This window comes from Rhineura floridana, chromosome 7 (genome assembly GCF_030035675.1).
Source record: "Rhineura floridana isolate rRhiFlo1 chromosome 7, rRhiFlo1.hap2, whole genome shotgun sequence".
Lineage (NCBI taxonomy): Eukaryota > Metazoa > Chordata > Lepidosauria > Squamata > Rhineuridae > Rhineura > Rhineura floridana.
In genome coordinates this window covers 89061570-89081291 of record NC_084486.1, presented here as the reverse complement: position 1 = coordinate 89081291, position 19722 = coordinate 89061570, and the positions used below count along the sequence as shown (strand labels likewise).

The 19722-nt window shown below is 42.4% G+C and overlaps 1 protein-coding gene across 2 annotated transcripts; it reads right to left on the bottom strand.

Moving 5' to 3' along the window:
• Positions 1-7435: 7435 nt before the first annotated feature.
• Positions 7436-17620, bottom strand: MAP6D1 (MAP6 domain containing 1). Of its 2 annotated transcripts, none has more exons than XM_061636367.1 (3): positions 16768-17620; positions 14601-14718; positions 7436-9072 (listed from the first exon to the last, which is right to left on the bottom strand). In XM_061636367.1, exons 1-3 carry the CDS (start codon positions 17367-17369, stop codon positions 8995-8997), a joined length of 798 nt encoding a protein of 265 aa, XP_061492351.1. In that variant the 5' UTR covers positions 17370-17620; the 3' UTR covers positions 7436-8994. The 2 variants fall into 2 exon arrangements, with proteins under 2 accessions (XP_061492351.1, XP_061492352.1); XM_061636368.1 differs by lacking the exon at positions 7436-9072 and adding an exon at positions 10420-10642.
• Between the last annotated feature and the right edge of the window lie 2102 nt (positions 17621-19722).

Sequence of the window (19722 nt, the reverse complement as noted above, 5' to 3'; positions counted from 1 at the left end):
ACATCTGCTGTGGGGACTGGAGTAGGCAGGTGAATGGCAGCTGCTATGTTAATGCAGGATTCTTTTCATGCTCTGTCTTTCCTGCTTCTAAATGGGCAGCTTCTTGTAGTTGAGATCCCACTTCCCATCAGCCCCAGCCACCCTAGCCAATGGTTAGGGATTGTAGGAGCTGTAGTCAAGCAACGACTTGGAGGCCACAGGTTCTCCATCCTTGCTGTGGTCCCTCTTACGCTCATTGGTTTTCTTTTGTCGGAGAACACTGTTTCACAACAGTCACATGGCATAGTGTAAAATTTCAGGAGGAGTACAGAATGCACTTTTTGGCATGTAGTGATACAGACCTCTTTCTGTTAGCACAAGGATTTATGCATGCACAACGGAACTTTCTCCCTCTCCTCCCCCGCAGCCCCCTAAACCTGTTCTGGAGGTTCCTCCAACTCTCCAGAGCAGATTTAAGGAGGGGGAAGTTCCACTGTGCAAGCTTAATTCCTTGCACTAACAAGCGCATTGAATAACACCATTTGCCCTTACAGAACCAGCTGCCATAAAGATGGAACCACACAAACTTGGATGTTTACATTTGTTTCCTTTCAGTGAAAAGCAGTTTCTTTATACTCATTTCTAAAGCTGATTCTCCCAAAACCACTGGAATGGGGGCTGATATGAAGTGTCAATTTTTACTAACCTTCATACCTGCCAAAATATCAGAGATGAAAATGAGAGGCATTTCTCCCACCAAGGTTTGCTCCCTGGCCTCCCCTGTATACTGAACAGAGGTGTGCAGAGTTACTTAAATCTTCTGCCTGGCCTTCCCCCCAGTCCACTCACAGAACCTCCCCAGGCCCAACCGTTTTTTAAAAAATAACTTGCTTGATCTCTCTGCTGTATGTCTCACCAGGCCTCCAGAGGAGCATTGTTGAAGGAACACTAACGTTTAGGGAGTGAGCCCAAATAATTTAACCCAGCATGGCATGGGAAGGTAGAACACAACCCTGCATGGTACTAAATTGTAAACGTTTTTGTTTCGAAATCTAAGTACATGGTATATAAAAGGAGGAAATGCTTCAAAACTAGAAGCGTAAAGTTAGAAAAAGGCTTGATTACTCCACAATAGGTTACCATCTTTCCATGTTTGAAAATGTTGCTTTGCAGAAAGGGTTTTTTAGTTAATGGATGAAAGGACTGAAGATCAGCCAACTGCAGAAGGTTATGAAAATGTTTTCAAAATCTCTCATCCTAATGGATGCAGGCAAAGACCTGGACATGTGACTTGCTGCAAGCTACATCCACCAGGAAGATTGCCCTTGAGGGACTAGGGCCCTCAGGGTGAAAATGGTTCCCAGGTGAGATGACAGCCCAGAAAACAATATGTTTTGAAACTTGAGGGCTTTTAGAAAAATGGCAGTTGTCTGGCTACACTGTCCAAAAGTTAAGCCAACATGCATCACAAACATGATGCTTTTTTATTACAAATCGGAGGGGGCATTGCAGAAATTAATACATCTGAAAGGCCAGGTTGTAACATAACTTTCCCCACGGGCCGGTCCCAAATCTGTAAGTGACTCCCAGGCAGGGGTAGGGAAACTCATTCTGAGGGTCACATTCCCTCATGGGCAACCTTTTTTTGGGGGGGAAGAGTTACATACCAGTGGTGCGTGGGGGCCAGAGGGGAAAGTGGGCAGGGCAACACCTGCAACACTCTGAACCAGGCTTTCCCAACCAGTGTGCCTCCAGATGTTGTTGGACCACAATTCCCATCTTTCCTGACCATTGGCAAAGCTGGCTGATGCTGATGGGAGTTGTGGTCCAACAACATCTGGAGGCACACTGGTTGGGATAGGCTGCAGTAAGCTACATTCCAGCCATGCAAAAGTCAGGAGCATCTATAAACATACATTGACATCCAAACAAGCAAACAACATTATCATGGTTAAAGATCATATTCCAGCCAGGGAAAAGCACTCAAAGAAAGCTTAGACTAGGGTCAGTGGGAAATGTGGCCTGGAGGTAGTCTAGAAAGCCATATAGAAGGGCCTCGAGAGCCACATTTGGCCCTTGAGATTCTCCACTCCTGGTCTAAAATGCCAGCTCAGGAAAACATAAGAGGCAACCCAGAGAAGTTATCAATTTTGGTTGCTTTTCTTAATTGCCTGTACCTCCTGATGCTTTTAACACTCAAAGTTTATCAACAAAAGATGTCACTCTTTTTAATGCTCTCAAGTGGTGTAGTTCTGTGCACTCAGTAATAACCATACATGCCTAGACACTCAAGTAATGTTTCTAGAGTGAAGAGAAGTTGATATTTGATGAGAACAGGGAGAACCCCATGCATGGAGTGAGGATCATAGCCCTGCAGCTAGGACACCCACGTAAGCACAGTCTGAAGCAGGGCTGACCAATAGGCAAAGACAGGCATCCAGGTGACAGAGGCCTGGAGGCAAGGAGCAGCAGCAAGGTGTTCAAAGCAAAGCGGGTGGGTGTGAAATACAACCAGCCCGGCACTCCATAAGCTAGCCTTCTACTCTCAGGTGTAGGTGAGAATGCTGTCCCATCAGCAGTGCTGCTTTAGCTACTGGTCCAGTCGGATTCTATAAGTGAAAGGAGTGGGAGACGCCATCTTGTCCTTTGTCACTCTCGCTCTCTCCAACATCACAATGTTTTGGATTGGCCATGCTCAGAAGGGAATTCCTGCTTTGGAACAATAATCATTCAGTCACAGAGTTCTAAGCCCGATCTGCACTATACATTTAAAGCACTATTATACTGCTTTTAAACATTCATGGCTTCCCCTAAAGAATCTTAGAAATTGTAGTTTAAGGGTGTTGAGAGTTGTTAAGAGATAGCTCTTCTCACAGAGCTATAATTCTCTGAGTTCCCTGGGAAAAGGGATTGATCATTAAACCACTCAGGAAATTGTAGCTCTATGAGGGGATCAGCGATTGCTTAATAACCTCTCTGCACCCGTAACAAACTAAGTTCCCAGGATTCTTTGGGAGAAGCCATGGCTGTTTTAAGAGGTGCTGAGATGATGGTGCTTTAAATGTATAGTGCAGACGAGGCCCTAATGGCAGGAAGAGGAAATTTCATGTTGTGTTCCTTTAACAAAATTCAGTCTTAATTACCAAATTCAAGATCCCTGAATTCCTTGACTATGAGAATATAACACAGTTTCTCTCGTTCTCCCTCTCCTTAAATAAATCCTAGGCCTTAAATAAAATTATGCCTCTTGCCCCTGAACTGTAGGGTTTTCCCCCTAAAACAATTCCACATTTTAAATAAAGTCAATAATACAAAGAGGTCAGTTGTCATGCTAGTGAACAGTGAGGCTTACAGAATGGGTGTTGCCACAGCAACCAATTGCCAGCAAAACAGAGAGCTCAGTAACAGATCGGGGCACATTCTATTGATGGAGGCATTGTAGACTGCTTCACACACTGAAAATAGTGTGAAACTCATGTACAGCACCATGTACAATGTCTGCACATGTGTACACTTCATTTTATACACGTGTGCTGCTATGATTGGCCACACCTTCTCAGCATGTATATTTATATACCACAAAATATACAGCTGTGCAGTCATTACTTCTGCACAGTACTAACTAGATGAGAATATTATAATGCATGAAGAGACTCCCCCCTCCTAAATCATTAAATGGAGGTGGGGTTCTTCTCCTTAATGAATGCTTAGACATACCTGTGGTTTACTGAAATAAAAAGCACCCCGGGGGGGGGGCTGCTCCTGCTTAATTAATTCTACTACTTTTCTTTAAAGGGACATCCTGTCTCAGAATATAGGAAACACTTTAAGATCTTCAGTACTTTTTTACATCCCAGTAAAATGTTGGAAGCAATACTGTGTACATAATGCAGAAAGTTGATTTCATATTGGGAACATGCATTAAGAAGGTAATGATGTGTATTCTGATGTGCTTGCTGATGTGTATTCTGCATGAAATCACTCGTCGTTATTCCTCAGTTCACACATAAGGGCATGCACACTTTGTCCACTTCAAGTATTGATAACCATGTCTGAACACAAATAGTTCTGAAGCAGCCTCTTGACATACACTTGGTTGAGGTCTAATGGGATTCAAAACAATAAACTGCATGTCCTTCAACCTGCTCTGAGGTTGTTCAGATATCAGAGTTGACCTGACCAGGGTGCAAGTTTTGGAGAAATGACTGGGATAAGTGTGCATTGGGACTTCCAGTACTTTACCACTAGAACTATCACTTGCCCTGAAAAGTGATATGGCCAGATATGGAGAACAGTAGGGTTGCCAGGTGTCCGGTTTTCACCTGGAGACCAATTTTTGGGGGTCCTCTCCAGGTCTCCGGGTGACTCACCTTGGGAGTATTAGCCTTCATTTTTAAAAAATTACATTTCTAGGTGGTTGATGCTTAATGTATCATGCTTAATGACATCACTAGGGCCACCCACTATGACATCACTAGAGCCTGCCCCTGAAATCTCAGGGTTTGGGATGCTTCTGACCTGGCAACCCTAAGAAACAGTAACATTACAAAGTTAAAGATACTCAAGTGCAGTATGTAAGAATATTTTTCTGTTATGAAAACTGGCTTGTGAATAGAGGTCAATTGTGAATGAGGTTAAAGGACCGACCAGCAGTGTGCTTTCTAAGTGAAGCCTGGGAAATACAATGTACATGTGGTCTTCAGTTGTCAGTGTGCCAAGAAACAGCTAGGCTGATACAGTTACTAAAGAAACAGCTCTATGCCTTATTAAGTTGTCCATTATGTCAGTTGATATTTAAGACCATTGGTTGTATATGGGGAACCTATCTGAGACAGAGCTTGGAAAGGTTCCTTTTTTCAACTACAACTCCCATCAGTCCCAGCCAGCATGGCCACTGGATTGGGCTGATGGGAGCTGTAGTTCAAAAAAGTAACTTTTCCAAGCTCTGATCTGAGATAATATAAAGGTGGGATTTTATACCTAGAGATGATAAAGTAAAAGTACCAAGCCATCACACCAGAATACAGAACCATGGCACTGTGGTTGAACACACACTTTGCATGCAGAAGGCCCCTGGTTCAGTCCCTGACAATTCTAGTTTAAAAAAATCAGATAGTGGCCTGAGATCTTGGCCTGAGATCCAGGAGAGCCACTGCAAGGCAGAGTACACAGTGCTGGTCTACATGGACAAATAGCATTTTTCTATGTTCCTAATCTCACCTCCCATTCCTCTTGCTTCTCCTACCCTTCTTTTGTTTCTTCCTGTAGTCTGACTTGGAACAGACTTTTATTTTTTACCTCTGTTACTCTTGAAAGTGATATGTGCATTAATAGTGCTTTATATGTGCTTTACATTATCATCCCCCCTTTCTCTCTCTCTCTCTCGCACACAAAATAGTTCTCAGTTATGCTTCAACCTAACTATATATATATTGCACCAGATATAGAAAACAACACTCCCTTGATCTAATGTGAGACAGCCATGACCAGAAGGAGGTTTCCTTTGTGAATCTGCTCTGCCAGAAACACAAAAGGTTGTACTAGATGTGGGGGCACCAAGGATGTACATATAGTTCTTACACACCTGAAAACCACCCAACATGATCAGAACTATCAGCTCTCTCAGTGTATAGATCACCTGCTACGTGGAGAGATAGGGAACAGGTTCAGGACTCAAAGCAAGCACTCTTCAAAGGCTGGTGGGGTGGGGGAGGAAATAGAGGGATTCCACCAGTGCAGATTTCTGCTATGCATTTGATCCCCTAAATCAGGGCCTGGATGTAAAGCAGATAACAGCTTAGAAAATTTATTGATCCTTAGTACGCACACAAAACCATCAAAATATTTTAGTACTCAAAACAGTTTCCATTAGACTGAACAGTGAAAGAAGAGCATGTAGCCAAAATACATTTTTATTAAATTATCTTTGCCCCCGTAAAATACAAATTTCATATATAGCTGGTTTATTGTCATCTTTTCTTCCTTTTAAGAAATATATTGAATTAAAAACAGAAACCCAATAGGAAGTGGTTTTCTTTTTTCTGTTTAGTAAAAGTCAGGATTGCAAATAACTGAACCAGTTAAAACTCAGCTGCTTAAATACATCAGAAATAGATCGATCAAGCAGAATAAATAGGTTTTTACTCAGAGACATTCAACATGCAACAAAGAATATTTTAACCATGTTTCTGAAAAATCATGATTCTTACCCCCATTCCCCTCCCCAAATTCTTTCTGCATGTGCTTACATTAGATAGTGTAGGGACATCTGGCAAGTGGTCCCTGTATGAAATTTGAAGGATTACCTCTAGATAAGCACCCAATTATGAAATAGATGAAAGCTGAGTTCCAAAAGCAGTTTGTGATATGGCATGATGTACAAAGAAAAATGAAATGAAACAAAAACTCGTACTGGGCATACCCAAGTCCTTGAAGATGACTAAAGTGGATCCTGTCTGATGGATGCAATTCTGTTACGCACATCTCATTCCACTGAAACCAGTAGAGTGTAAGCTCACAGTTAAGCCCTTTTCTCATAATAACAACTGGGTCTTGGGGATACCCAACTTCCTCTGGATTATTACATCTAATATGGTTCTTGCTCAACCACTTATGAATGAATTAAAGATTTATGTTATCGACAAAATCTTAATTCTAATGGGCAAGAGTCAAATTCAAGTGCATCAACCCAAAGTTCCTAAGAATCCAATACACACACAAGAAACTCCTGCTCCATATCTTGGGAAGTATGTAATTGGAGAAAGGGTGCTGGGTCCTCCAAAAGATCAAGTATTGCTTCTGTGTTTTTTCAGAACCCACCAATATGCAGTCAGCATTTGTGTGGAGCACCATGAAGTGAAGTCCCTGCTTGAATAGTAGGAGATCCATGTCCCCATCAGAGACTATACACCAGGAGTGGGAAACCTGTAGTCCTCCAGATGTTATTGGACTATAACACCCATCATCCCTGATCGTTGCCCATGCCATGCTGGCTGGAGCTGATGAGAGTTGGAGTCCAACAACATCTGGAGGATCATAGATCCCCCACCCAAGGGGTACATATACACTGAGGTAACTGGGATCAGGGCAACAGATCATTCTGACATTTACAAAAGTAAATGAGGAAAAATCAGTTGGCAATTAGTTAATATCTTATAAACCCTTTTAATAAAAAGGTATTCAATATGAGGAACTGAACTAAGAAATGGTTTATTAAAAGATCCTAGGCAAAAGTTGCTTTTGTGTCAAAACTATATAAAATGTAGAACAGTGAAATTTTAAAATGATCTCTCTTTGAAAATTATATAGTAGCCACTATATCACGTTAATTTCTTTAGTACTAGCATTACAAATACTCAGGCAATAATTTAGAATTTTCAAGGCAATAAATTTTCTATCTTGCATACTCAAAACAATTAATGATAAATAAAATAATACTAAGCATACTCTTCTTTTTTTAAAAAACCACCTGCTCTCTCTATGTAAACTATTTACATACATATTAAACAGCACAATTACAATTTGAATTGGTCATTGCTTTGATGTCTGGTCCATTTTAATGTTTTGAGCTAAACAAGTTAATGCTACCAGTTCCCAATAAAGCTGGTACTCTCCCTCGTATTGATTCTGAGAGAGGAGCTTCGCCACAAAATTCAATAGCCTCCCCAACCCTGAAAACTTAACAGGGCCTTCAGGGTAGCTGGACCAAGGTTGTGGAATGCATTTCCTGAATAAATACATAAATACACCTCAGTGGCCATAAATGTGAGGCTTGCTACTTTTGGCAGGTATTTCAGAGCTACAGTACAGCCAGCAGGATCAGTCAGTGCTGGATGGTAACATTAGGGAATGTTTAAGGTGCTGTGATCTTTTGGCTGGATCATGTGTTTTTAGTTGTATGTTTCATTGTGATGCTTTAATATAAGCGACCTTCCAGGCACTGTAGATTAGCCAGCGTACAAATAAAATCACAAATAAAGTCTTAAGCCATTCCACTTTCGTTCAATAGTGTTGCTCTGGGGATTCTGTTGGCTCACTAAAGAAGTGGGGTAGAAAACATTCTGGATCAAGTCTTCATTTTCCATTCCAGAATAATGTCTGTAGAACTTCTCCTGAGGAGTTTATTGATGTGGATGTTGATCTTGCATGCACATCTAAATAAGCGAAACTTGTTCCTAGCCTCAGAATTACCAAGGAACTAAGCTCTTAAAGAAATAAAAGGTTGTGGCCAACCCAGGAGGAAATGAAGCAGAGATGTGAGCCTGTGAGTGCTGGGAGTACCTATCTCCAAAAGAAAAGCAGTCTTGACACAAATCACAGTTCCTATCAAAGGACTGCATGGCATGGAAGAAATCTGGAGAAGTATTTAACTTGGGCAAGGGCCTCTGAAAGATAAAGTATGCTGTTTTTTCAGAACCCCCCAAAATCCAGTCAGCATTTATGTGGCGCACCATGTTCTAATCTAGGGCAAACTGGTCAAGAGCCACACTGTTCACCTTGAATGACCCTTAGCAGGGAGACATTAAAGTCTCTGCAACAACAAGATATACTTTGAGGTTGATTCCCAGATTTAAAAAGAAACAGCAACATTCCAAAGCCACCCGGTCTCACTTTTCCTGACTTCTTGTCAATGTGGCTATAAAACCACATTGAGAGGTAAGTGCTTATTATACACGTTACTCAGCCACCTGTGTACTTCGGCATAAGCACATCGCTTAAAATGCTGCCTTTTGCTGATCCGAGTCAGTATCCTGAACGTGAAGACAGCTTGGCTACTTCTGATGAGCCTGTTTCTATGAAAGTAGGTCATTCTCCCTCAGTATATTATGCCATCTCCAACTCAAGTGCTTTATGATTTACATGTTCATAATAGAGGCATACATTTTGATATTCACTGTAGCTGCTTTTAATAATCCTTGCTCCTATCTCAACACAACTCATGAAAATTGCATAGCTGTACATTTTCACAACCTTAACATTCAAGCTGCCTGGATGGGAAACGTGCATGATCCAGATTCATACATTGAGGATGCGAGATGGTGCCTGGAAAACAGCAGAAGGATTTGGAGAAAACGTAGCCTTCACTTCTGGAATCTGGAGAGGAGGAGGAGACACATAATTAGGTCCACTGTGATATACATTTAAAAAATGCTGTGGGCTCCAGTTACCCTTCAAGAAGACCAAGATGGTAACCTCTATATCAGAGATGGGAACCTGTGTTCCTTCAGATGTTATTGGACTATGTCCTAGCCAGCATGGCCAATGGGAGTTGTAGTCCAGCACTAACTGGAAGGCCGCAAATTCCCCATCCATACTCTATATGCTGGGAAATATTACAGGGTCTCCTCACTATTCAGAAGTCACTCTTGTTGTTGGACTTGCAGCCAATTTTATACTGATCTATAGACAGAATCCAGCCCTATTATTAATACAAGGGACATGCATTGTAGGAATATGGCATGTGACATTATTGTATGCTGTTTGGGTCAAGAAGGCGCATTTTCTTCTTCTTTGTGCTTACATTATATTAGGCTTAGGGGAAATAAATCTTTCCGAAGGCCACGCAACATACTTCATGGCCAAAAAGGGAGGTTATGCTAAAGTGAGGTGCCTGAGGGCTGGTTCAAAGATATTCAGTCATATCTGGCTGATCTTGAAACGCCCTTATCCATGTTGTGTGATCCATGTGCAGAGACTCTCATACACTTGCCCAATTACATGAGTATTAGATTGGCAGCATCAGTGGCCTTCACAGACATGCAGCACTAGCATGCTAAACCCTAAGCTCTGTTGGACCAGCATACTGAGGACTGTTCAGATGTTACTCTCTGCACATGAACTGTCAGGGTGGGGAAGATCTGTTCAGCTGCAATCATGGGCAAATGAGCTACAGGAAGGGCTATAGCTCAGAGCAGAGCATAGGTGTTCCATGCAGAAAGCTCCAGGTTCAATCCCCAGCATCTCTAGGTGGGACTGGAAAAGTTCTCTGTCTGAAACCCTAGAGAGCCACTGCCAGTCAGTGTAGACAATATAGTGAGATTGACCAAAGCTCTGAGTTAGTAGAAGGCAGCTTCCTGTGTTCCTGTAAGTACATTTGAACTGATTGTGACCTTTCTGTGTAAGGCCAACATGCAAGTGGCAAAAAAGGTGAAAAGGGGGAGAGATTCCCTTAAAAACCCTAACCATGTTTAGGATTGCAGGCTTTATTCTTCCTCAGATTCCTCCCTGAAGGAAAAGTGTTTTTCTTTCATTGATAGATGGGGATAGAGTACAACTGGAAGTAAAGCAACTCAAACCTCAAAGGAGTCTTCCCCTCAATATCTCCCATCCCAACATCTTAGAAATGTATGACATTTAAATAGCTGATCATGTCCACAACCAAGGGTGTAGCCATCCAGGGCCTCGGTGCGTGTGTGTATTAGACCCCTTATTTTGGGGGGAACAGGGTCCTAGCAGGGTTCCTATGTCTCCAGCTTCGTATGAGCCAATCAGCATGAAAGAGGAGTCTATTAGCCATTGAGAAGAGTCTTCTGACATGCTTCCTTGTTCTTTCCGGTTGATTGGAGCCAATCAGAGTGAAAGGAGATGAGGAAGCCATGCTGATTGGCTCCTAAGGATATCAGGTTTTGTGAGAGAAGTCATTAACAAGGATGTCATTATCAACCTAGCAGCAAAAGAAAAAAAGTGGAAGTGGTTATGACTATCATAAAGGAACCCTGCACTTCTGAACTTGCCACTGCACTGCTGTCCACAACATCATGTTTATAATATTCATGTTTACAATATTTAAAGTAAAATATTCATTTCATCACAACTGGTATTTCACTTGATGTGTGGAAACTGACTGAAGGCAATAGTGCACATTTTGTTAATTAATGCAAGAACTCTGACTTAATGTTGCTCTACGAACCAAACCCTTCAAGCTTCTTATATCTGATCTGTTTAAAATCATGGCTTAAGCATTACATTATATATTTCTAAAGATCTCCTGAAATCAGTGGGTCTTAATTTTGTCAGCTGGTGCTGAATTGTGGCCAAAGAGGACCCTATTATTTCTGTTTTCCTGTTTTTACTTATTCCTGTTTGTATAATGCTGTTTTATTTATTTGTTTCTTTGTTTGTTTATTATTTAATTTCTATCCCACCCTTCCTCCCAGCAGAAGCCCAGAGCAGCTGTTTTACTGTTTTTATGTTATTTTTATACACTGCTCGGGGATTTTTAAAACATTATGTTGTCTAGAAATATTTTTGAATAAGTAAGTAAGTAAAGTCCTGAGCCTTTAAAAAAACTAACTGGTTGATAGTGTCTAGGCCTGATCTTTTATCTAATGCCTCTGGGCCCAAACAAAAACTAGGGCTTAAAGTCAGGGCTTCTGATTCTTTGGGCAATGTTTCATGTCTTGAGGACTAATAGAAATAAGTCTTGTGGGTATTGCTCCAGGTGTTTGCTGTTAAATAAATTAATATCTCTGATCCTCTTAACATTGACTTATGGGGCCCTGGAAAGAAATCTGAGTCAATTCTGAATAAAGTGTGTATACTTTCCACTTCATTTATTCCCCAGCACAGTCATAAGTCTGTTAAGAATAAAAGTAGGTGAGATCTCAATTATTGCAGGGGCCTAACATTTTCAACTATGCATTGCCTCAAGATATCTCCATGACAGCCTCCCCCAACCTGGTGTCCACCAAACGCTTGGACTACAATTCCTATAAGCCCCAGCTAGCACAGTTGTTGGTACCAGGGTACCAAGTTAAGAAAGGCTGCTCTACCAAATCAAAGGATCACTGTTTTCTTAGATAAGCTAGAAAAGCAAAAACATCTCCAAAATCTGTGGGCTTCCACAGCTAGAGACTCAACTGATTTTAGCTGCCAGAATCTTGTTAGCCGCAAAATCCTTGATTTAGAAAAAAACTGGAGAGCTTTAAAAGGAAACTGGCTGCTCTATTACTCATCAGGAGCTCTCCTTGATATAACTTCTTCAAGGATGACTTTTAAATGGAGAGCTATCTGCCTAAATAAATGTATCACCCTCCAGGGCTGGCTTTTCTGCATTAGGATATCAATCAGTGCCCACAAAGATGCTTGAAGGTCGTCACCACGAGATTAGCCTTGGACGGTGCCAGTATATTTGTGATTCCAGAGATACTGAGAATTTTCCAGATGTTAGAACGAGACGGCTTTCTCACAACAGAATTAGTGTTGTGCCCATTATAACCAAAATTACATTTAAATTACAAGGGCTTGGGGATTATGAGATATATAACCTTGTTTGCCTCCATAGCAAGCAGAATTAGAGCCAAATGGATTATGCCTTTAAGGCAGCAATTGACTGGATTTACTGCTTTCTTATTGGTGTATTTTGTGTATGTACTGTTTTATTGTCATTGACGCTTACAAAAATTCTATATGAATTGTGATGCTGAGAGCCAATGTGGTGTAGCGGTTGGAGTGTTGAACTACAACCTGGGAGACCAGGGTTCGAATCCCCACACAGACATGAAGTTCACTGGGTGACCGTGGGCCAGTCACTGCCTCTCAGCCTCAGAGGAAGGCAATGGTAAACCACCTCTGAATAGTGCTTACCATGAAAACCCTATTCATAGGGTCACCATAAGTCAGGATGGACTTGAAGGCCGTTCATTTTCCATTTTAAGTGTGATGCTAGTTTACATTTGTTTTAAGATACCCTTTTAAGCTTCTGCATTAACAAACTTGATTGATTGACTGACTGGGCAGAAAAGCTCTTGCTGCTGTAATAAACTATTTTAAGCTGTCAGATTCTAGCCCCGATTCAGCTCTAGTTGCAGTACCAACTCATAGCTGCATAAAACACACACATCCAGCCAGGTCAAAGGGGCCCAGATGAGCACCATAATGAAGGTGGTGTGCACATGTGGATGCACATGTATCAGCATCTGCAGAGAAGCTCTATTGCTGAATCATTTTATTGGGTTTTTGATAAGATATATATTCTTTTGAAATTTGAAGCATTGTGTTGTGGGCTGAGCCCCACATACATGTTTAATGTATGTATTTCCCATTTAAGAGTTTTTATAATATATGTATTAATCCTAATGCATAGGATATTATATGTCCAGATATTCAGGCCTCTTCGTAGCTTTCAGTCAAGTCTTGAGCAGTTCAAAAGGATAAAGTTTTTCCACTACCCTCTCCTTTGTCTAGTTCTGGGCAGTCAGCCAGTGTACTGACAATGGCACGTAGCCACCAGCTGCAGCTGCCTTATACGGTGTGGACAACACCTGTTTCAAGTCAGGTGGTTGACTAGTTGTTATTATAAGGCTTAAATGGTCCCGTGACAGGAGCTATGGAAAGGCACAACAAAGAGACAGCAACTGATAAGACAGCTGTGAGCTCAAGGTCACAAGCTTGAGACAAACATATAAATAGAGGAAAGCAAGAGTGGTTTCTTATTAGTCTTTCAGACTGATCCAAGAAGAACCAGAGGTCTGCCTCACACAAGTGTGAGATTATTCCATTTCTTTCCAGATAAGAGATAAAAATTTATTGAAATATGCTCAGGGAATTATAACTTGTTTGAAAATGTAACTTATTTGCAACTTGTAACTTGTATAATGTATCAAGTAATTAATTGAACCTTATACTTTTATAAGATATGTTAACTGTATACTGCAATGTACAGTAGGGCCCTGCTTCTCAGTGCCCTGCTTTTTGGCATTCCACTAATACGGTGCCAGCGGGGCGATCAGCTAGAGCGGGGGCTGGAGCTCCCCGTGCTCCAGCTGATCTTGCCGGAGGAGGGGAAGATCAGCTGTAGTGCACTACAGCTGATCTTCTCCTCCTCGGGAGCAATCAGACTGGCGCGATCAGCAGGTTAGGTTCCAGACCCCCACGCTACAGCTGATCCGCTTTTCAGCGGGGGTCTGGAACCTAACCTGCCGTATGAGTGGGGCCCTACTGTATATCAAAATATAAGTATAATCCTGAGCTAGAATATATATGAGAGCTACTGGCTAAGGCCACTGTAAGCATTATGAACACCATTACGAGCTACAACCAGTCAGGACTTTGATCCTGGCCTATATGATTGTGATTTACTGGCTGAAGCATGATACACGTGTTCTTGTATATATGAATGTATAAAGAATAAATAAATATTATATGATTTATAAAGAGGTTCCGCTGTTGAAATCCCATTATTTTTCCTGAGATATCCCTAAACCTTAGCACAGCCTTTCCCAACCAGTGTGCCTCCAGATGTTGTTGGACCACAACTCCCATCAGCCTCAGCCAGCATTGCCAATGGTCAGGAAAGATGGGAGTTGTGGTCCAACAACATCTGGAGGCACACTGGTTGGGAAAGGCTGCCTTAGCATGTTGTTTTGGTGGGAGCTCAACCATAGTTCGCCAAGACAGACTTAACTGCTGGCAAAAACTGTGGAAGCTGAGGTGACCACAACATTTATCATATAAGTTGTCTGTGTAGATACAGACTAGGGGAGTATGCAAGAACCCTCAGTCCTGTGTTTATACAAGAAAGAGATGGTTCAAGGCCATTTCAATTACTCACATTGTATTATTGTTTCCCTACTCACGCTAGCCAGCTCCTGCATTTCAAAGGCTTTGCACAGTACATTTACCTTAAAGTCTGCTTTGTAGCTAGATTCTTGCACAAAGTGATCCTCTGGAATACTGAACCCTTGTGTTGTCTTTGTGGGCCTTGATCGTTTTGCTCCAGTCCATGGGCGATACTCACGCCTAAAATGAGTTTGCAAGATGAAAGAAAGCCGTCTAAAAGGACAAAAAGTAGACACTGCTACTTTGAAGTAGAAAAGGATTACCTTGGACTGCTTGTTTATAACATTAGGAAAAGTAAACTGCAAATGCATATTCCCATTTATTTTTCAAAGTTACTTCTTGTCCACCCAAAACCAAGACAAGATTAATAGGAAACATTTTGAAAGCAACAGAAACTGAGGTATAGATGACTTGTATTGAAAGATCTGTCTATCTCTTTGTATTGTACCATGTACGCACATTCTCTGCTCCCAGGCAAATGTCTTGTACTTCCCCTACCCTTGATAATAAATGGAGATATTTCCTATTTGTATAAAGGCACTTGATTAGAGTTCAACAAATACCAATACACCACTAACCTCCTATTAATTTCTTGGACAGCATACAAAATCATGCTGTGCGCAGGCCAGCTTCCTGCACCAGAACAAGCTGAGTCAAAATTAAAAACAAATTAAAAGGCATTTTGGGTTTTGTTTTTTAAGAGCCAGATTTCCAGAGAACTAAATAATCTAGGAAGGAAGAGGGCAACCAATGGCCCAGTCTAAAGGAAGCCTGCCTGCATTTGAAAGAAAGAAAGAAAGAAAGAAAGAAAGAAAGAAAGAAAGAAAGAAAGAAAGAAAGAAAGAAAGAAAGAAAGAAAGAAAGAAAGGAAGGAAAGGCTGGGTCAAGCCAGGACTTTTTTGAAAGCCTCAGCTGATAATTTCACTGGTTGCATTATGCCTTGTCTGTAAAAATAAGGTCTTGCTGGTGACCCCTGCAACTTAAGGTAGTGAGAGTCCCACCAAGACAAACCCAAAGCACCCACCTATTGGGATTTCTCTCTCAAAATGTGTGTGTGGGGGAAGGGGAAGAATGCACTTACCTGAAAAAAGAATATGGAAGACAAAAACAAAATTTGCCATTTGTTCCATTGAAGTCAATGGATTTGACTAACTTAAGTCCATCTATTTAAGTGAATCCACTCTGCATATGACTTATTTGGATGCAATCCTGAATGTGCAATTCTATTTTCCTTTTAGTAAATACTGCGGAGTTTTTAAAAAATCAACAGCTTTAATATTCATTTGTGGACAATGTATTTAAGCTGTCAGATTTTCTTTTTTAAGGAAAGCATAGGGAGTATTAGCAATGTATGTGGGGGGAAACTGGGGAAGTCTTTCAGTGTTACTGGGAAGGTACAAAGAAGAATACTTAGTTTCTATGACAGGCACCATGATTCTATGAGAGGTGCCATCTACCACATGACAGATTTTTGGATCCTGGAAATCTTTACCTCCTGAATCAGGATCTGGTTGTGGTGATCCAGCCTGGGCTATATTATGCTTTGCCTAACAGAAAGCCCTTCTGTATAGGAGAAAAAAAGGGGGAACCTGCAAATATATATTGCATACATGCATGTTGCTTCACTGAGATACCACAATGGTCCCTGCCTTCGAAGCACATGTAACAGTAGGGTGTAGCGGTTAGAACATTAAGAGATCAACTGGAGAGACCCAGGTTCAAGTTCCCACTAGGCCATGAAGCTCACTAGGCAAGTCACTCATTCTCTCAGCCTAAACTACTTTATGGGGCTCTTTATGAGGATATAATTGCACTATTGTAGGAGAAGGGGGCCATGTACATAACATTTCGTTCCTCAGAGTAAAGGCAGAATAACTTGGAGGAAAAGCTGGATATTAAAACCATAAAAAGGAATTTAAAAGGTAATTTACAGTTAATACGTAAGGCAAGTTAAATATGCAACAGGGAACCTACCAAATGCAGACTTCATTCTCCCATCCTCCCCCAAAAAGCTTTCTGTGCAGAAAAAGAGTAATCTTCGATGATGAAGATGAGGTAAATAAATGCACTCTGCACATGCTCAGTCACAGTTTTTCTTTGTTCCTTTATTCCTCCCACGTCTGACCTGTGGCCCAAGATGTGTGCGTGCTGGGGATGCAGTTCTACCGGAGCTAAACCCTGCCGAGAGAGGACAGACTGGCGTTGGCTGCGATTCTATCCGTTACCTACCTGTAGGAGGTGGTGCCGGGGACGCCTGGCGGCGAGGAGGAAGACCACACCTGCTTAAATCCACTGTACTTACTGCCCACCTCCTGCCCGGCCGCCGGCAGCACGTACACATGGGAGTCCCCCGGGATCACGGCGTGGGAAGGAGTGGCGGAGGCGATCGAGGCCGGGGCCGCCCGCGGGGCTTCCACCCGCCTGTACTCCCCCATCCACGGCAGGGCGTCCCGCTTCTGCACAGGCCACGCTCGGAAATCCTGCTGGTACTGAGTCTCTGCGGCGAAGGGCTCCTTTCGGTGGCCGCCGCGCGTCTTCTTCGACGGCGTCTTGACGGTGACGAGGCTGCCCTGCAGCGACGGGGCAGACGCCGACACGGGCAGCGCAGTGGCCGCCCGCGGATGGGCATGGGGGCGGCTGCTGGTGCTGCCACCTGTTGGGACGCGAGACGGCTGTGGGTCGCCCCCGCCGCCCACTTCTGTCCCCTCCTCTGCCGACTCCTCGATGTCAGAGTAATTGTGAATGGTGAGCGGCACCGCCAGATCCGACTTGTCCAGCTGGTTCCAGAAGCGCGCCAGGCAACACACTCGGCTGATGCAGGGCCAAGCCATGGCGGCAGCACCATGCAAGGATGCAGCGACGGAAGGATGGATTGAGCGAGAGGGAGGGGGGCTTCTCTCACCGGGGGGAGGGGAGCTCTGCAGCAAGAGTGGCGGCTTCCACCCAGCACGCAGTAACACTTGCAGTTTGCCCCGTCGCTTGTCAATATCAGCATCTCCTCCTCCTGGCTTGCTGGCTTGCTTCTCTCTCTCTCCAGTTTGGTCAATATCAGTCCCTCTTTAGGAGGCTGCCAGACACGTGATGCCCCTGTGCACCATTACACCACCACCACCACCCCCGTGGGCTGACAGAAGGAGTTTAATACAGCAGCATCTGCCAGGCATGCAAAAAGGAGAGGGAGGGAAGTAGAGGGGGTGACACATAGCATCAGTCACTGAGCTTTCTGCCATCCCATCCAGGAGCTTTGTGCTCTCTCTAGGAAATACCTTGCACTGCTTACCTCTTTAATCAAGGCAGCCGAGCTCAATGATTATGCAGACCTACATGCTTTTAAAGAGATTCTATTACACAGGAAGTACATGACCACTGCAATCTGTAACTGGCAGGAGAAAAAATAAGCTCAGACGCTGGGATGACCTCCCATGAATCAAAGTAAAAGGAAAAATAAGCATGAGGCAATGTACTTTATCTTTAAGATATTTTTCTGGTAATGTTTACAAGACGACTTGGGGCCATATGTACAGATTGCAAGAATATAAACTCTTAAAGCACTAAGATCAGCATTCTTTTCCTTCCAGGCTCTCCTTAGCTTGCTCTATTAGAATATTTAGTACATAATTTTTTTTAAAAGCCATGAAGTATGCAAGTTCTGTCCAATAAGAATGCATACCAATACACACAAGTATAGGTGTTTGATGTTGAACACTTTGCATGGAATGATGACTCCCATGGTTTACTCTGCTAGAATCAAACATTTTTTGGTTTAGTATCAAGGAGAAAAGAACATTCCAGTGCAAAGCAACTCATGAAGGTGGCACTTTTCCTTTAGAATTCAGGCTGAAAATTCTGTAAACATTTTCTTGAGAGTCAGCCCCACTCAAACACAGTGGGATTTTCTTTCACATGAACATACAAGCAACAGAGTTGTTGCCATCTTACTAGATAGCTAAAGGCTGTAATAAAACTGACAGAGTTACATAATTAAAACTCACCACTTTATAATGTACATGACTGCAAGACATTGATTCATATAAGATTAATTCCAGTCAAGTAATCAAAAAATTACAGAGTATACCGTTCGTTAAAAAGATGCCTGGTTTTAAAAGTAGATATTCCTGGTCAAAATGCTATTTGATATTGTCAAATAAAAACATAAGACATAAGAGTACACACAGAATATTCACATTAGGTTGGAGCCATATTGGCATGGTGCTGTGTTGTGAACTGTTGTGCAAGCATTATTCGAAGATATTATGTGACACTGTGCAAAGAGACGGTGCAATGCCTTGTGCAAATGGAAGTACATGCCAACCCAAAGGGAACTGGCACTCAGCCAAAGCAGCTGGTTTCAACATCTACTCATTAGCTGATGAGCAGGGGTTAAATCCTGCTGTTTGGTGGCCAGTTTCCCTATCCACGGGCTGACTAACTTTCTTTGGTAAAGAACTTCCTAATTTTCTTTTGATAAAGTTTTCTTGTCAGGCTAGAGACCAGCTAAGTGGCAGAAGGCCCACTGATTCTGTACTGCTTGAGAGGTATCCTGAAGTGAGATAATAATAAGCAATTTTAACAAGAGGCCGAAGTTGGTCTCCTTCTAGTCTAGCTAAGTCATCTGGGCAGTGTGCTGAATGCTTTGAGCAAAATGATGCTAGCCCCCATGGATTTCTTAATAAAGGACCGGTATGCAGAAGCCCACTGTGTATGCTTTCTCAGAGTACAAAGCATTAGCAGTGCATGTATGTGTGCTACACTGCAACACACACACACACCGGATTTCTTAATGCATGTTAATTAAGAAACCCTGTACCAAGTTCTACTAGACTTTCTTCTGGCTTTGCATTCATCAGTGCTGAAAACCAAGAATATAACAACCTGGTTAGGCAAGCAAAAGTCTATTTTTATGTTATGTGATCCCTTCTCTTGAACCCTGTGACCCAGTGGTTCTTGAGAGATGATACCTGTTATAGCACATTTCCAGTAGGAAAAACTAGGTCACATAGCTGAATTGGGAAAGAAGGCAGAAACTCTGGAGGAAGTTGCAAAGCAGCAGGTCCTTTCTCCTAAATGAGATGAGTGAGACTCTAATTCCAGCAAAACTAGGGAAGAAAGAGACCCTCAGTGGTCAACTGACTATTATCCCAATCTTCCAGAGAACCATATGACCAAAGCTAGTGGCATTTGAAA

Bases quoted from the DNA above. Each gene is read 5' to 3' on its own strand.
- MAP6D1 (XM_061636367.1), bottom strand. From the start codon at position 17,369: ATGGCTTGGCCCTGCATCAGCCGAGTGTGTTGCCTGGCGCGCTTCTGG. The intron at 14,719-16,767 runs GTAGGTAACGGA...AACTCATTTTAG, and splicing joins CCCGGCACCACCTCCTACAG to GCGTGAGTATCGCCCATGGA. The intron at 9,073-14,600 runs GTAAATGTACTG...CCTCCTCTCCAG, and splicing joins GCTACAAAGCAGACTTTAAG to ATTCCAGAAGTGAAGGCTAC.